Source organism: Malania oleifera, chromosome 13, assembly GCF_029873635.1.
Source record: "Malania oleifera isolate guangnan ecotype guangnan chromosome 13, ASM2987363v1, whole genome shotgun sequence".
Classification (NCBI taxonomy): Eukaryota; Viridiplantae; Streptophyta; class Magnoliopsida; order Santalales; family Ximeniaceae; genus Malania; species Malania oleifera.
In genome coordinates this window covers 12712012-12731568 of record NC_080429.1, presented here as the reverse complement: position 1 = coordinate 12731568, position 19557 = coordinate 12712012, and the positions used below count along the sequence as shown (strand labels likewise).

At 38.0% G+C, this 19557-nt stretch overlaps 1 protein-coding gene across 1 annotated transcript; it reads left to right on the top strand.

The window, feature by feature from the left end:
- The first annotated feature begins 937 nt into the window (after nt 1-937).
- On the top strand, nt 938-19101 carry LOC131145479 (E3 ubiquitin-protein ligase XBAT33). Its single transcript, XM_058094569.1, has 10 exons — nt 938-1553; nt 1700-1759; nt 1977-2048; nt 2258-2442; nt 10760-10920; nt 11011-11069; nt 11152-11198; nt 11307-11450; nt 17713-17804; nt 18276-19101. Exons 1-10 carry the CDS (start codon nt 1377-1379, stop codon nt 18815-18817), a joined length of 1539 nt encoding a protein of 512 aa, XP_057950552.1. The 5' UTR covers nt 938-1376; the 3' UTR covers nt 18818-19101.
- Nucleotides 19102-19557: the final 456 nt, after the last annotated feature.

The window sequence follows — 19557 nt, the reverse complement described above, 5'->3', positions numbered from 1 at the left end:
ATTACTTGTCTCCATTATGTGAAGATTGAACTTTGGTTATGCCATAACTACTACAAATCTCTTTTACTAATTTTTTGTATGACACCTTATTATAATTATGTTAGTAGTTCATTTAATTAATGATTTTTTTAAAAAAATTAAATTTAATTAAAATTTAAATATGTGAGATTTTGATAATTACCTAACAAATTGGTATTTCTCTAAATTAACTTTTTAAAGAAAAATATTTTCATTTTTGAAAAGTATATATATATATATATATATATATATATATATATATATATGCAGAAGATGATGATATGTAAATGATGAAATTTTATTTGTTTGGTTAGGGTATGTGAAAAATAATTTTTTATTATATTTATGTTTCAATGTAGAAAAAATATTTTTATTGAGTTTGAAAAAATGATCACAATGTAACACAAAATATGAAAAAAATAAATGTAACATGTTTTAAAATTATAAGCTGTAAAGTTAAAATTTGAATAGAAAATGCTAATTACAAAAATAACAATTATTTAAGATTATTGTATTACAAAAAAAAAAAAAAATTTACAATTTTCAAATAGAAATATTACAAAAATGTTCCACACACAATTCATTAATTCTATGGAGGAGAATTTAAATTAAGATTTATACTGAATTTGAATAAGGTTTAATGTAAAATTATTTTCAAATTAATTTAAAACTTGAAATTCATGTTCGTAAATTAATGTAAAAAAAAAGTTGACTGCTTAGATTTTGAAGAATGTGATAATAAATCATATTATTAAATAAACTGTGAAAATTAATTGTAGGACAACTCAAATGATGATATTAATAATAAATGAGTTGGCTGTATTTCCATATTTGATATTCGCTCAATTTCTATTAACTTTAAAATTTAGGTAATATCATAGAATTTTCCTTTATCGTTGTATAAACTGCAAAAATTATCATTGAAAGGTGAAGACTGTACACAAAAAGCTCACAGGGGAAGTGAGAGATCAGAAATGAAACAGTAGAAAAGTGAAAGATCTGCCTCTTCCCCAACTGGGGGCATTTCTTCTTCCTTAAAAACAAAAACCACAAGCAAAATCAATCCTCAGAGCTAAACAAAGCATAGACCCATTACCCATATCCAAATTCCAAACCCCTTCCTTGTTTTCCCGGAGAGAGAGAGAATCTAGAGTGGGAGAACTCAGTAGCAATACCCACGTCAACACCAACCCCCCCCCTCTCTCTCTGTTTCTCTTCCTTCTGCTTCTTCTTGTTTTGAATTTGTTCTACGGGGGTTGACCTAATTCGCGCAAACCCAGAAGAGAGAGAGAGAGAGAGAGAGAGAGAGAGAGAGAGAGAGAGAGAGAGAGAGAGAGAGTTGGGGAGGGAGGGGGGTTATGGGTAATTCATTTGGGTGCTCGGCGTCAGGGGAGAGGCTTGTATCGGCAGCGAGAGACGGCGATTTGGTGGAAGCGAAGATGCTGCTGGACTGTAACCCTTGCCTCGCCAAGTACTCCACCTTTGGGGGTCTCAATTCTCCTCTTCACTTCGCTGCAGCCAAAGGCCACAACGAGGTCCTTTCCCTGTTCGCTGTCCTTTTATTTTTCCCTTTCCCTGCTCTTGGCTGTTCCTTGACCCCCTACAAAAGTGCAGTACCTGATTCTTTTTTCTTTTGATTTTATATATATTTTTTTAAATTTGTTTGTGCATTTCTGTGCAGATTGTTGCACTGTTGCTTGAGAATGGAGCTGATGTGAATTCTAGAAATTACTGCGGCCAGGTTAGCTTGCACACGTTTTTCTCATACGCGTTTTGGTTATTAAGATTGATGTTATGTGGATTTGAATTTAATTTTATTTGTTTGAGCTTTATCTGGGAGATGTGATCGACCAGGCATTTGGAATTGCATAAAGTTTGAACACTGAATTATGAATTGATGTATCCCTGTTGAATCTGATATTTGGTTCATATGAATGATTTTGGAATTGTGTATGAAGACGGCATTGATGCAAGCGTGTCGATATGGGCACTGGGAGGTTGTACAGACTCTTCTACTCTTCAGATGCAACGTGAGTTCATAGTTCTAGTGCATTTCTTCTGGATTAATTTGAAATTTTAATCATTTAGAGCTGCTAAGGGGGTATGACAATTCAACCATTTATTGCTTCTGATGGAGACGCAGCTGAATTTAATGGGCGAGGCAAACAATTGGAAAATGTGATATTTTTTGTTATTTTCTGAGAACTTTTTCAAGTTATAATTAATTTATTTCTTTTAGGTTACAAGAGCAGATTACCTTAGTGGGAGGACAGCTCTCCACTATGCAGCTGTAAATGGGCATGTAAGATGCATAAGACTTGTGGTGGCTGACTTTGTTCCAAGTGTTCCTTATGAATTTATAAATGCTAATGCAAATGGTAACCAAGGTGACGGTTCAAATGCAAAGAACAAGTATGTTCAGAGGTTCGTTCCTTGTTTTGCTTTGTTTTACCTCCCTTTCTGTGTTTAATTTATAATGCACATCGATATTGGCTAAGGCTAAAATCTAAGAGGAAATGTATAAACTATTGTATACTTGGAACATTTATAAGTGTTTGTTCTTCTTGTGAAATGCTTTAGAAGTGTTAGGAAACAGTTTGCTGACTTTGAGTGTGTTAACAATTGATGACAGACAACCAAGGTTATTAAAAATCAGGATTGCCAGGAGGGTTAGAAGGATCAGATTGATGATCATAAGATTAAGACAAAAATTGCATTTATATGTTATTTTTTTCTTAAATTTCAAGAATATAAACCTACAAATCTTCTAGTAAGTTTTCATGAGTCTTGACAGAAAATGGCAAGTAGCCCTATGGAAGAGTCCTCATAAACAAAAAGGTGAATTGTTCAAGTTGTTGCATTCCTAATTAAATCAAACCAACTTGTAATGAAAATAAGCATACTTAAGGGAAAAAACATAATTTTTAACAAAAAATAGTTATTTGAGGGGTTTAAGGCCTTGGCTTGGCAGGTTGTGCAATTGTGGAATGGCCACTATTTTATTTTGAATTTCATTTTGGAGGAAACCCTAATTTTGAGGCCTTTTGGGATCCTGTGATTGAGAAGGTTGATAGGAGGCCAGAGGGGTTGAAAAGGGAGTACTTTTCCTTAGGGGTTCGCACCACTCTCATTATTGCTGCTCTCACTAATGTCCCTCCCTATTTGCTTTCTCTCTCTTTTTAGGGTGTTCAATAGTGTAGCTAGGATTCTTGAGAGGATGATGCGTGACTTTCTCTAATTGGATTATGGGGAGAATAAGAGAGATCAACTTGACCTGAATTGGAAGGGTGGTTAGGACTTGGTAATGTGGTTTTCAAAAACATCTTTCTAATTGGAAGATGGCTGTGGAGATTCCCTTAAAGGCAAAATCCATATGGCGCAAGGTGATTAAAAGTATGGGGGTTCATGGGAATAAGTGTCTCTAAAGGCAGTGGCGTTGTTTCTTGTGCTTAACCCTTGAAATTCGTGTCTCAGCTTGCTAGTCTTTTTTTCCCCCTCACCTGTTTCAACGTGGGTAATGGCAACAAGATACAGTTTTGGGAGGATGCCGAGGTGGGCGAGGGTTCATTCAAGTTGATGGGGCCTTGCTTGTTTAAACTTCTTCCTTTCACAATGGACCTATCAACGACTTTTTTTCTTGTATAAGGGGCTTACTTTCTTTGGATTTCCATTTTTTAGGAACCTCAATGGAAGAGAGGTTGACAAGCTTACCACTTTACTCAATGCTTTGAATCATTTTGTACTCTCCAATAGGGAAGATGAGAGGGCGTGGGAGGGTGATTGTTCAGGTCTCTTTTCCACAAACCGTTTCTTCCTTCCCTCCTAAATATTTTTCTCCTAATTTTTTCGCTAGGAGCTACATCATTTGGAATGCATAGGTTCCCTTCAAGATTCAGACTTTAAATGTGGACAATGACTTTGTATAGAATTAATCTGCACAATTTGCTTCAAATTAGAAGGCCCTACAAGGATTTTAATCCTGACATGTGCATGATGTGCCGTGAGTCCACTAGGAATTCTCACCTTGTCTTAGATTGCTGGGTTGCAACTCATGAGTGCCCTCTTTTCTTATTTTTCTGAAGCTTGGTTGCTCCCTTGGGTGGTGGGTGAGATTTTTTTCTTGTGATATATCAGGGTTTGGGCTAGAGCAGGGAGGTAGAAGCTTTAAGGCGTAGTGTGGTTTTTGCTATTTTGGGGACCTTATGGATCAAGAGGAATGTGAGAACCTTCTAAAATTGCACAACCTGTCCATGTCTGTTGGGATAGAGAAGTGTTTTGGCCTCTCTTGGCCTTCCTTTTGGCTTTTTTAGGGTTTTGTGGCTGCTTGATATTTTTAGACATTGGCAGCCATTGTAATTTTTCTGGTTGTTTCCTTTTGTTCTTTGGAGGACATCTTGTTCTCCCCTTATTGTATCTCTTTTGTTCGCTGTTGATTTAATTTTTTTTCCTTATAAAAAAATAACATTACCAAACGCCTCTTTTAATTTCAGAACTTAATAGTTAAAACTTAAGAGTACTTACTGTCAATACTTAATTAAGTACCTTTTCTGATGTATTTACTTCCATTAAGTGGTGCCAAAGAAATTGTAAGTGTTTTTTTCTTGTGAAATACTTTGGGAGCACAACAAGAAAAGTGAGTGACCTTAAACGTAGTAACAATTGAAGCCAGAAAATTGTGCAATAATGTTGGTGTTCCTTTTATATATTTATATTGACACGTGCAATAATGCTGGCATTCCTTTTTTTTTTTTTCGATAAGTAAAGGTAAATTATGTGTTGATCAAATGTGTATATACAGCATACCCTGGGCATACCCAGGTGGGAAACCATACAAAGCCCCTATCATAATTGCATTGCAATACAATCAAAAAAGTAATCCTATGATTCTTCCTATCAGTTTATCCAACACTTAGAACATTAAAAGTAAATGTAGTCTCAACATAAATTACATTTACATTATAGTCTAACCTGGATCTTCATATCGATGATTCAAAATCCTCCAAATAGCGGCATACTTCAGAAAGTCAGCACAGTAAAAGTCCATGCTGTGTCATTAGGGGAGCTGCAACAAGAGCTGGAACTCCATTTCAGTGTTTCAAAAACTTCCAAGTAGCAGCATACTCAGATAGTGAGCATATCACGAATCCATACTGTATCTTTTAGGGGCAAAAATATATGTATATATCAGAACTGTCCCAGAACAGAAAGCAGCATGTTCAGAAAACTCAGAACAACAGAATTCAGTGCTGTGTCTTCAAAGATGTAGCAAGTAGGATCTCACAGTTGCATATATCAGAACTGAATCATGTCAAAAACATCTACCAGCCATGTACCAGCATTCTCAGAAAATTCAGAACAACAAAAGTCAGTGCAGAGCCTTCAATGATGCAGCAGGTAGGGCCTCACACTTGCCTGTGATAGATCTGAATCATATCAATCAACTACCAGCCACTGAAACAGAAAATCAGAACTGAAGCCTTTATCCAGACCTGGTTTCTCAATCCATTCTGTAGCTGAGGCACCAGCAGCCAGTGAAGTTGCAGTATCCAGAACTGAAGCCTCCATATGTTTTCCAAGCAAGGATTTCCAACATCTGTACTTACGTATTCAGAACCAACCAGATATTGACTCTGTAGAATTTATTCTGAACCCAGACCAGTAACTGTATCTGCCACTCCATTCTGCTGCTGGAGGAGGGCAGGGAATTTTTCATATATAGCTCTCCAGACATGCATCTGAATGCATTTAATGATGGCTTCAATTGGAGTCTCTATCTGCTCAAATTTCCTCTTATTTCTGAAGTGCCTTATCCAATATACTGCTGTAGCAACACAAGCCTTCTTAGCCACAGCTCGTGCTCCAGTTCCTTTTGCTTCTTTAATCAGCCACTTCAAAGCTGCTTTTAGTGTTGTCATTCTTCTGTTCCATCCCAGCCAATCTCTCAGGTAATTCCATACTTCCTTGACTATTCTGCATTTGAAGAACAAGTGGTCAACTGATTCAGTCTCTGTCTTACACAGGGCACAAGGTTTCTTCTTCTCTTCATCTGATAGTTTATCATTAGTTAACAGTTTATTTTTTGCACTTAGCCATAATATGAAGGAGTATTTAGGTGTTGACCCACTCTTCCAAATCATCGAGTAGCATGACTTTTTAGTGCCTTTATATCTCCAGAAGTTATATGCTTTTGAACAACTAAGCTCATCTCCAGAATTCCATAAATTCATCTGTTGTGTACAGCCTTATCCTCATTTCCACACTGCTGCAGCAGTAGATTTTTAATCTCCATAATCTTTTTGAACAAGGGAGAATCCTCATGCTTTGCTGTGGCCTCTCAAATTCTTCCATTATTGAGGTATATCTGATATATCCATTTCGACCACAAAGAGTCCTTTTTGTGTATGTTCCACAGGGTTTTTGTAAGTAAGGCTCTGTTCCATATCTTCAAGTCAAAGCCACCCAAACCACCTTCATTTTTGGGGAGACATACTTCTTTCCATGCCACCAGGGGTTTAGCCCTACCACCCCATAAGAATACCCTACAAAGTTTAATTATATGCTTCAGCACAGCCACTGGAATGGGAAATATAGACAGCCAAAAACACTCCATCCCCTGTATTACAGTGTTGATTAATTCCATTCTTCCAGCATATGTCAATGTTTCCCCTGGCCATGAACCAGTAGATTTTTGAATTTTATTGATCAGTGGAGCATTGTGAGCTGCATTCAATCTTGTGGACGCAAGAGGTATGCCCAGATATCTAAATGGAAAGAACCCTTGCTGATAGCCAGTCAGAATCTTTAAACTGTCTGCTTCATAATCACTCAGCCCTGCTGCATATAGATTTGATTTAGTTGAATTAGCTTTCAGACCTGAACAATTAGAGAAGGCATTCAGAGTATCCATCAACTTTCTGACTGAGCTGTAGTCCCCTCTGGAGAAAAGAACTAAGTCATCAGCAAATGCTAAGTGGGTAATTTTAAGCTCCTTACATTTGGGGTGGAACTTAAACTCTGGATCCTCCTCCAAAGATTTCCGTAATCTTGAGAGATACTCTAAACATATTACAAATAGGAGGGGGGATAATGGATCTCCTTGTCTCAATCCCTATTCCCTGGAAAGAAGCCCATCAGACTACCATTTAGAGCCAATGACTATGAGGTTGTCTTCACACATTCCATAATTTTATCCACCATGATCTCATGAAAATTTAGGCTTAACAGCATCTGTTTCACAAATTTCCATGAAATGGAGTCATAAGCTTTCTTCAAGTCAATCTTTAACCTGCATCTTGGCGATATTCTCTTTCTAGCATACTTCCTTACAAGCTCTTGCACCAAGTATATGTTTTCTACCAAGGATCTTTGTTTCACAAAAGCAGATTGGGCAAGATTCACTATCTTCTCCAGTTCAGTGCTAATCCTTCCTGCAATGATTTTAGCTATAACTTAATAGATTACGTTGCAGCAAGATATAGGTCTATAGTCATGTACAGTATCTGCATGCTGGCCTTTAGGTATAACCACAATGGCCGTGTGGTTAATTTGTTTGAGCAGCTTTCCATTCTTAAAAAACTCTTTTATTGCTTCAGTCAAGTCCCCCCCTACAGTTCCCCAAGCTGTCTCGAAGAAATTAGCAGTGTATCCATCAGGGCCAGGAGATTTTTCATCTCCAATATCAAACAATGCCTGCTTGACTTCCTCACTAGAAATTTCCCTCATTAATGCAAAGCTTGATCATTGCTCAGAATAGGGCCACAGGAAATTACCATAGGATCCACATTAACACAGTCAGATTTAGATCCAAGTAAACCTCTTCTTAAAGAAGGATATAAATTCATCAGCCACCTGAGAAATAGACCCTGTGTACTCACCATTGTCTTTTTTCAATTTTGAAATGTGATTCCTGGCAGAATTCCTTTTCAATAAGGCATAAAAGAATTTTGAGCTTCTGTCACTGTTATTCAAAAATTTTGTCTTAAGCTGTTGAGAAAGGAAGCTCCTGTTTGCCTTCTCAAGCCTGCCAGCTGACTCCCTCAAAGCCCCAGCATCCCTTTGTAGCTCAATATTCTTAGGATCATCATGGAGGCTCTTTTGAGCTTCCACAAGATCATTACAAGCTTTCTCTGCTCTACTGGATATGTGAGAAAAATGTATCTGATTCAGCTCCTTCAGAGGGCCTTTCAGGGCTTTTAATTTCATAGCAAGCCTATACAGTTTGTACCCCTCCACTTCTCTGTTCCATGCCTTGCTTACCAATTCCTGGAACTTGCTATGATTGCCCCACATATTGAAATATTTAAATGGCCTTCTTCCCAAGCCTCCTCTTCTAGTAAAGTGACTATGCATGATGCATGATCTGAATATATGCCAGATAATTGAAACAGCACATGAGTCTGTATACAGTCAAAAACCATTCCTTATTTGCCACAGCTCTGTCAAGTTTACTCCAAGTCCTCCCATTAGACCTGGTGAGGAAGCTGCCAGAGGAGTTTAGATCATTAAGCTCACATTCATGAAAGCATTTTTTTGTCCTTAACATCATAGGCAGTAACTTCATTCCCATTTCTCCTTTCATTTGGACTCACTACACTATTAAAGTCTCCTAGCAAAATCCAGGGGCCTTTATAGTCCTTAGAGAACTTACAGATAGATTGCTACATCAATATTCTAGCAACTATTGTATGAAGTCCATATACAAAGCTTACTGTATGAAGCTTTTGGATGAGATAAGGCATCTGATAGAACAGTGGATAACTTGAGGGTTACATTCTACCATTTCTAACTTTACCTTCTGTGGATTCCATAACACAACAATTCTTCCTGCAGCATGTTGACTGATATTGTTATATTGATTCCAGTTTGCAAACTTCTTCTTCATCAGTTCTTCTAGTTTATTGGGAGACAAATACGTTTCTAAAATTCCAATCACATCTAGTTTATTCTTTTTAATGAGGTTAGCAACCTCATTATGCTTCAGGGGTTTTAATAAACCCCTGATGTTCCAGATGGGCACCTTCATTTTGCTTTGGAAGGGGGTTTTAACCCCTTCCCAATCTTTAGAGAATTATACTGAATATTCTTACCTTTTTTCTTCTTTTCAACTGTAGTAAAGCCCTCATCTTTTTCCTCTCCTTTTACAGCTTGCTCCACAGATTCCTGTTTAGACCCCTTTCCATTCTGCTTATCCTTGCCCCTGTTGCATGCATTGGTCTTTACTTCTTTGTCAGTGATATGCTCCCGGCATCCAGTAGGTGGTTTGCATGTTGTAACTTCATTAGGACCCATCTTACCACTCTCTGATGAGATCTCCTCAACCTCTTTATCAGCTGAGCTAGGAGTGCCTTTGTTGTCCTCTTCTAAGTCGTCTTATTGGTGCCAGCATTTGCTCTGGCATCTTCCTGATTAGGAACTTCACAATGTATCCCATTGCTGTTACCAGTACCCTCTTTCTCCTTATTCCACTCTGTATTGCTGGTCCCTGCCTTTGTCACTACAGTTTCTGAGTTTTGAACACCTCTTTTAGGTCTGTATTGAAGGCCTGTAGGTTTTTTGGGGGCATCCCTAGGATTACAGAAGGCTGCACAGTGTCCCAGAGCATTGCATTTAGTGCAAAACCTAGGAAGCCCCTCATACACTATCTCCTGAGTTATTTCTATATCATCTGGCAGCAAAACATTCACACTGTATTTAATGTCTTTAGCTATGTTCACTTCAACCATTGCCCTAGCATAGGAGATCCTAGCTCTATTAGTAGTGAGTTTATCCATACACAGCGGTCTCCCAATCTGAGAACATATTCTCCCTATTGCACTTGGGTGCCACAGCTTGAAGGGAAGGTCCTTCAGTTGAACTCATACCGGAACAACAGTTCTCTGTTCAATCCCAAACTGAAAAAATCTAGGCATTCTCTTTAGAATAAGAATTCTTCCATACACATTATAAGGTCCATTCATGAGTACTTTATTGGCATCTTCTTCTCTGAGGAATTTGAAGACAATCCAGCCTTTATCATGCTGTGCAGAAACAACCTTGACTCTCCAACATCCCATCAAATTTTTAAGAGCTTCTTTACCAGGAAATTTGCCCGAGAAATACCCCACTAGATGTTTGTTCACGATACCTTCGGAGCTATGCATCTCATCTTCTGAAATTCGAACTTTCTCTTCACAGGCATCGAACACTGGTAGAGGACCACAATTGGAAGGGTCTCTATTTTTTGCTAACAATTCTGACCATGGAACCTTTTTGTTGTTCCTTATGATCATATCACCTTCCTGCCTATCAATGCCTTCTGTTCACTCACATCAGGGTCAGTGTGATTTCGATCAAGACCTTTATCAGTTTCAGGACTCAGAGCACATGCTCTAGCCATGGCCACAGCATTAGAGGTATCATTCAAATTCATTTCATCTGGTCCAGATGAAGCCTCATCACCCCATTGAATCCTCTTTGCATTCTCCGCAGCACAGCACTCCTCATCTTCATTACTAGAGGAGTCAGAATCTAATGAATCCTTTACCTCCATCGATGAACTCCCAGCCTTTCTTTTCTCTGGGCATTCCTTAAATTTATATTGACATGATCATATCCAGATAGGGAAATTGTTTAACGAGAAGCATTAATAAGTTTGCTCCTGTGCTCCAATGCACATGCTATTGGATGTTTCAATCCATACCTGTTAGTAGAATAGCAATTAATTGTTCTATTCATGAGATTTACTTGATTTATTGTAGTGCAGTGCACTGTCCAAGTTTGTAAATAAAGCAGCTGATGGGGGTATAACGGCTCTTCATATGGCTGCATTGAATGGGTATTTTGATTGCGTCCAGCTCCTGCTTGACATTCATGCAAATGTGTCAGCAGTTACATTTCACTATGGAACGTCAATGGATTTGATAGGTATTGCTGTTTTTGACAATTTGATAACTTGTTTTGCCCCTGGTTTCTTTGATCTTAACTTCTATGTAAAATAAATGTATTTATTGTCAGGAGCTGGAAGCACTCCTTTGCATTATGCTGCTTGTGGGGGAAATTTGAAGTGCTGTCAGGTGAGAAAATCCATTTAATTCTTTCCACAACCAGTTCTCATCTCTCTTGAATTTGAGATGATTTGTGTTCTTGTTTCTGCAGATCCTCTTGGCAAGACGTGCCAGTCGGCTGAATTTGAACTGCAATGGGTAAAATATTTCATGTGGATCTTTGTCTGTGTTCATCCTTGTGCTTATTGAAACAGATTCTCTGCTTCATATGCTGCATGCTTGATAAGACTTCATGTATTTTTTCAGGTGGCTGCCCCTTGATGTTGCAAGAATGTGGGGTCGTCACTGGCTTGAACAATTGTTGACGCCCAATTCTGACTCAATAATACCGACATTCCCTCCTTCCAACTACCTATCTTTGCCTCTCATGAGCGTACTTAACATAGCAAGGTAATTTTTTTTATTATTATCTAAATTTATTCTTAGCTGTCGCTTGCATATAAATTCAAGCTGTAGGTAGTGGTATAGTGCTTTTGCTGCATTGCCATTATGGAGCAAGTGTGGCCTTTTTCCTATTACAATTTGGGTAGTAGTTGTATTAATTCTCATGTTTAAATATGCATGCTAGGATCCATCATATTAAATAATTAAAATTAAATACTAAGTTGGTATGGTATTTGGCGACCTGTTAACCTGAATTCGTCACAAGTTGAGTCGGTGGCTTGGATTCAATGATGCGTGAAGTATTTTCACATGGCACTCTCGGCAGTAGAAAATCTTGTATTGGGTCAAATCAAGTTATTACCACATTGTTGGCCTGTTCTTGAACTGTTCTGTTCACTAAAAAAATTTCTGGTCAATTAAATCTAATGTAGGGGTTTTTTTTTTTTTCCCAAGTTGGTTATTAAGAATGTTGCTCAATCACAATTTAGGCATGATTGGTTTGAGTCACAGAGGCCGTGGGATGAGGAGAGGGGGAGAGGAGGCTGCTTATATCAGCGAACTCTCCCCAAACCCCTATGGGCTGGACTGGAGCTTGATGCGGTAGGATGCTTTATAAATGTGTGTGTCTATATATATATATATATATATAGGTTTCTGGTAAAGTTAAGTCTTTGGGTCATCTTAATATTAACAATCCATGGAAGTATCAACTGGAAGTTGTTCATCCCCAACCTTCCTTTTGTCATATATATAGCCTATAGTTTAAGTGCTAGATTGCAGGGCATTTGTTGGGCCAGTCATCCTGTGAACTGCTCCTCTGCTACAGGGGGATTGAATAGAGCTTGCACAACATTTGGATGCTGGAATTGTTCCAATGGCTGCTTAAAATAAAATCTATATCATCATGCCATAAATGTAAAATGTAACACCTAGCGCACAAAGAAAGCTCTCAAAAAATTATTGTGGCACTGAATTTCTTTTCAGTGACCTAGGTCACGGGTTCGAAGCGTGGAAACAGCCTCTTGCAGAAATGCAAGTTAAGGCTGCGTACTATAGACCCATTGTGGTCTGCCCCTTCCTCGGACCCCGCGTACACGGGAGCTAACTTAGTTCACCGTTAATCTGTGTGGTTATTCATTATATACTACTTGAGCAATCTTGTCCATATCCGACGTGGGACAAAGGATTGGGGTGCTCCAATATTCAACCTATTAAGGTGGTTTTCTATTAGTTCAAGGATGTTACAGGTTCTGTTTCATTTAGGAATTTCACATTCTCACTAAGTTTCATGCATGAACTCCATGTTATGCATGAACTACAGAGTTGTGCACTAGAAGCCCGAAATTGAGTGCATGTTCCTCTACCCACGTGCTCCATGTGGAGTACATATTCCTAGGGGTGAGCATAATTCGGGGAAAACCGAATTAACCGAATTAACCGACCGAAATTGGTCGGTTCGGTTCGGTTAAAAAATTCGGTTCGGTCGGTTCGGTTATGTTTTCCAATATTTCGGTTAATCGGGTTTCGGTTCGGTTAATGGAGAATATTAATTCGGTTAACCGATTAACCGATTTACGAATTAATTAAATTTTAAATATAAATTAATAAATTAAAATCTGATTTCACTCATTCCCGAATCCCTCTCATACTCTCAGTCTCACACTCTCACTGCGATCAGTCTCACAGAAGTCAGAACATGTAAGTCCCTCATTGCCTTTCGCCGTCGTCGTCGCCGTCGCCATCGCCGTCGCCGTCGCCGGCCATCATCACCAACACAGTCACTGCTCTCTGAAGTCAGAAGCCATCGTCGTCGCCTTTCTCTCGCTCACCCGAGCTCCTCTGCACCACCAGGCACCATCTTCACGCGATGCCTTCATCTGTGTCCATCGCCGTCGCCGTCGCCGACCATCATCAGTTCATCACCAACAGTGCAACGCAGTAACTGCTCTCTGAAGTGAGAAGTCAGAAGCCCTCACTGAGTCACTGCCTCTCTCTCGCTCACCTGAGCTCACTTCCGCACCACGGCACCACCATCTTCACGTGATGCCATCGCCGTCGCCACTGGCCAGCCATCGTCACCGAGAACCACCCCCGACTCCTCATCGTCATCGGCGTCAAGCTCACCCGAGCTCAATCATCTCCCCCGACTCCTTCCTGACTTCCCCCTTCCCTTGTTCGGATTTACCTTCCCAATTCCCCCTTCCCTCATATTTGTCGGTTAAATTAGGTTAACCGAATTACCCGAAAATAAATTCGGTCGGGTTCGGTTCGGTGAGGCCCAATGGTTCGGTCGGTTCGGTTAACACTATTCTTTAACCGAAATTTTCGGTTAATTCGGTTAATTAACCGAATTTGGCCGAACCGACCGTTTGCTCACCCCTACATATTCCTTTATCCAAAGTTTGGCAGTAGCTTAGTAGCTCACATGTCAGAATCTTACACTTCAGGCTGTTGCTGGCTCTGATATGCATTATAATCCCACATCTGGGGAGTTAAACAACAGCTATAAATGCTTTATTTACTGATTCAAAAAACTATGGTATGGTGTTAATCCACTTACCGGATGTCATGCATTGTAAACCATTCAACAATCTAGTTCCTGTGATTTGGACAATGGATTAAAATATATCACTATTCAACCCATTAAGGTTCATTCCTATTGGTTTGGCGATGTTACCCACCTGCACATTTTTCTCCATCCTTGGTGAACACAAGGCATCCTGATGTAGGACAAGAAGCAAGGCATTGGGAAGATTCTTGTTGGAGAATACTTGAGAAGAATTCAATTGAGGATTGTTGAGTTCAATTAGTAGTTTATTGTGTGTTTAGTATGAATTAGTATAGGATTATGTGTATTTGGGGGTTGTTTGTAATATTTGTGTAGTGTAGGGGTTTGTTTGCAATTCATGTTGTTTTAGGGATATATGTGTACTTTCATGTGTAAAGGCTTTCTTATGAATAGTGTGTGAAAGCCATGTTGTAGACAGTTTATCATTAATATGAATTGGATTGTGTACACGAGCTTCCCCTATATCTCCTCTCCTCCCTTCCCCTTTCTTCCCCTCTTAAATTTCTTCTAATCTCTCCCATGGCTGCAGATCCTTGATGCTGTCCCTGCATGACATCATGACATTCCTCATAGGTTAATTCTCCCTTTTAGTGGAAAACTTCCATGCCAACATTTTCCCTCACACACTAGCTGTTTCTACTTTCTACTACAATCTCTATTCCATTTAGCAAATATTCTTGGTAACAATTGTACGAAGTTCCAGTTTGTTGCTCAAACTAACATAACCTCTTCCAATCTTCTAATAATATTTAATCTCCTCTCAGATGCACTTCCATAAAATTTCTTTTTGAATCTTGTTGGAGCTATGAATTAGTCTCCATGTAGACTGCAATAAAGTATAGAAATGTAAAATAGGTGAGAAGATTCTTTAAAGAAGGTTCAAAGCAATAAAATCACTATATGGTTAGACATGGGAAAATTACTCTCGCTTGTTTATGCATTATCCTTCTCTTGGGTCTTTGGAATAATTTTTTTGGGATATTTGGTGAAAATTGTGTGTGCCCGGCTTCTTTGGAGCATTTTTGTATTATTATATTCGGAGGTTTTGGTAAGAGAGAAAAGAGGAAGATCCTGTGGCGCTGTACTGTTCTGGCTATGATATGGTGCATTTGGTTGGAGAGAAATGCTAGAATCTTTAAATTTTTTGCCACTTCTAGTAGTATGCTTTGGAGAAGAGTGGTCTTGTTTTCCTTTGGTGCAGCAAACAGATTCTTTTGTCATGTTTATTTAGAAGATATGCGGCGGATTGGTTGGTGTAGTGCTATTAGATTTTTCTTGTATTTACTTTGCTTTTTTAGTTTCTTTCCTTTTGTAATGAGAGGATATCTTGTTCTCTTTTGGTTGTCTTTTTTCTTTTCCTCTATTGTAATCCTTTCTTCCTTTAATACAATTATTTGTTTATCCCGAAAAAAAAAAAAAGGCTTGTTCTGTCCCATTTAGTTGTAATCATGCTTCATTCTAGCAAGGCATGTCTAGTCATAGTGTGTTAGGACTCATTTGGAATCCGAGTGTAGGTGCGAGCTTTCTTTTCATATCTTTTCTCTTTACAAGGTAGTGTTTGATAATTGGGAATCAACTCTAGGAATCGGAATTGGAATCGGAATGGTTGATTCCCATTCCTAACATTTGTTTTACGGTGATCTCATTCCGATTCCCATTCCATGCAGGAATGAGATTCTCCCTTTTGCTTATATTTTGATTCCTGACTCTTACTCCGGAATCAAATTTTGATTCCTAAAAACATAGTATTTATTATAATATGATAATTTTTATAAATACAATATAGTATATATTGCGTAAATTTAAAAAATAATATTAATATTATGATATCTTATTAATATTCAAAATATTATAATATATTTTAATATAAATATTAAATCATCATTATTAATATTTTTTATTATATATAATAATGTTATAACGTATAAAAATTAGAACGATATTATTCTTTTTGGACCTAACATTATTCTTCTTCATTAGACATTTTGTTCCAAGCAATGGCAGACCAAGGTTATGGCTGGTGGGGGCAAGTGCCTCCACTAGAATTTTTAAAAATAATAATATTAAATTATAAATATTTAGATTAAATATGTGATTATGCCCCCAATAAAATTTTGAAATAGTAGGATTGTTTTAGCAATATTAATCCAAATTATGTGAAGAGATTATCGCTAAATTAGAGAATGTAAAAATCTTTCAAAATATTCTTTAAGGGACACCTCAATGGTTTGACATCTATAGAGGTTTTATATTATACATTAGAGGTCTCCATTTCAAACTTTAAAAATTTTAATTTTGAAAACTTTTGCTTTATATATTTTTATATTTGCTTTCCTTCTGTCTTGCGCTACTCCAGCCTCAAAAAATGGAATCATCTTAATCCATATACACCAATATTGTCCAACCTATAGAATCAAATGCTTGCCATTGTACCAAAAGTCATAGCCGATGCCTGATAGCGAGAGTGTGACTCAAATCCTGTGAAGTAGCTGAGGTGCCACGTGAGTAGAATGCTGTCTACAACCTGGCCACACGACCAAATCCCATGAAACTCCTCCATCCCACCCCAAAAAAATGCACCAAATCAGAAGAAGTACTTCCTTTTAATAGGCATAAGGTTTCCCGCATGGCTAATATATGCTGAATGCACTTCGGTGAAATAATTGCTGTTTTTTAAGTTCTGTTTTCTGCTGCAAAGCAAAAGGGTATTTGGCGGTAATGACTGTGGCGTTGATGGAATGATGAGGGTGTATGAAGCTGTTATCTGTAGAAACTATGATTTGAAGAAGGTTGAGGTGGCAGTTGTGGAATGGCTCAGGCGATGGTAATAAAAGCATTGGCAGAGCCAGGAATTTTATTTAGAGGTTCAAAATAAAGCTACCTGCCACAAGAATATCTAAAAAAAATTAGACTACTTGTAAATTTTAAAGGGACATAATGTAAAATTATTTAATTTAGGAGGGTGAACCACAATTTTATCTAATATGTACCAGCAAAGTTAGGGAGGAATTTTCTAGCCCACCACCCCCCCTCTCCCTCTGCAAATGAACAAAAGTGCCTGCAATGTTGGAAGTAGAGATGGTAGTGTATTATATGGAGTCTTGTCATATAGCATCTGTTGGAAAGAGCAAACAACCATCATATGTATATTGTGATCAAGACTAGGAGAGACTGTTGATCCAAAATTCCGAGTTCAGTAAAATTTATCTGAAGTTGTGTAAATTGGTCTACTGGTCTATTAGCTTTCTGACAAACATGCTTTGGAATCTCTTGTTGCACTAGTATTTTAACCATGAATTAGTTGTGTGAGTGCAGCAGTGGTGCTGTTTGTGGCTTAGGCGATGGATGAATTGGTGATGCGGTAGTGATAGTGATGATTTAAGTAAAACCTTGCTTATTAGAAAGCAGAGTAACTTTCGGGCAATTTGTTTTTTTTATGCATCTAAAAATATTCTTATTGTATACGTCATGCAGCACAGGCTTAAATGAATGCCCTGCTTCTTGGATGATGATATTAAAGCATGTTTGTTGTGTTTTCAGTATTTCATTTTGTTGGGCACAAAATTTTAATGGCTCAAGATACTTGATATTAAAGCATGCTGGTTACATATGAGTATCATTTTGTTCGGCACATAATTTTAATTGCTTAAGATACTCATTAATTGACATTGAAATGACATATTTAATGATTCTTTGCAGGGATTGCGGGTTGCAATCTTCAATATATTCCTCGGATGACACAGATACATGTGCCGTTTGCCTGGAGAGGGCATGTACTGTAGCTGCTGAAGGTTTTTCATTGTTTTGCTCTCTCTATGCATCTATACATCCCAGCTTAGAACATTTTATGATATTTTCCCAAAATACTTGGTGGGGGTGGTCTTTCTTGTGATGCTTATGGGGAATGTCCTTTTTAATTCACCTCTTAGATGATCAGTAAGACTACGAAAACGGTTGATTTTGTTATCACCTTGTTATCAATTCCAAAACCAATTTTTAAACAAATAAATTGAAATTCCAAAATTTTTCCTCTGATAATCTTTCTGACATTCCGAGGGACCATCATGTATTTACTTAGAAGGCTCAAGCCATCAAAAATCTATAATTAATTGTCATTCATTATCCCTCATAACCTTCTATGCATTAACACAGGCATGAAGGGGACTCAATTAGTAATTGTTAAAATTTCTTCGGATCAATGATTGAAATAATTTAAACCCATGAACAAACCATTTAGGAATAAATTTTGTGCATATTTTCAGGTTGTGGGCATGAGCTTTGTGTAAGATGTGCATTGTATCTTTGCTCGACAAGCAACCTCCCATCAGAGATGGCAGGTCCACCTGGGTCCATTCCATGCCCTCTTTGCCGGCACAGCGTTGTTTCTTTTGTTAAATTGCCTGGCTTCGCAGTGAAGGAAACCAAACTACACTTGTCCCTTGGCCTGTGTACCCCATGCATGCTAAACCCTCGCAATCAAGAGCGTTCAATGCCTGCTTGTACACCAGAGATCCGAAAGCATCGCGTGGCTTCGGTCTCTTCAGATATTTTTTGCCCAGTTACTTGTAGTCCATTTCCTTCTGTTGCTATGCCTTTGTGTGCCTGCAATGATGGTCCATGTCCATCTTTTGAGCCTCGAGAGATAGAAACACAAGATGAGTCTCCACGGCTCTCACATTCCACATCAGTAGATGAGGATAAAATGAAAGGAACGAGACTGGAGAGAACGACCTGTTCAAGCATGTTTTGGGGCAGAAGAAGTTGTAGCAGAGAGCATCAGTGCAATTCGGAGATAAATGCCTGACAGGTACTAGATGTTCTGTTTTGTATCATCTGTTGCATAGGAGTATTAAGGTGGTGTTTTCCATGGCTGTGATAATTGATCTCACCAGTCTCAAACACAAGTTTTTTTATTCTGTGTTTGCTTCCATTTGTGACTAGTTATGGGGTTATGTTGTTGTGAATGCCAGTTAGACTACAATATATTTAAAAGGATTGGTAAAAGTTGTATGTTAGGGAATACAGATTGATTGTAATTGAATTCATTAAACGGCACATTTATATTAATCAGTGTTATGGTTCTTGACAGCAGTTTCGTTTCTTTCCATTTTATTAGTGTGAGAGAGATGGGGAGACAAAATAGCTGTGTGCTTTGCTTGGTAGGAAGGAAAAAGGTGCAAATGAAAGAATACAAGAAAAGGGAAAGAAGGAAAGTGTTTTTTTTCGTTTTCCTCTTGTTTAGTTGAACAAAGTTAAATGGAAGGAAATATTAATGAGAAAAACCACGTCTGGAAGGATTAATTTTGAGTGGAGGTCAGAGGGAAGGAATGCTCTTTTCCTTCCACGTTCTTTCCATCTGCAGTCTTCCAAGACTACAATAATAGGACAGCATTTTTCTTGTTGCATATATGTTGAGTCTAATTGCATGTTCGGTGCACAGGAATTGAATAGTCATACAAAATTCTTGAATTTATCATTAATTTTTTTTCCCATTGTCTCCATTAAAATTTTCATTGCATTTTGTTGTCACCCAGTCCATTCAAC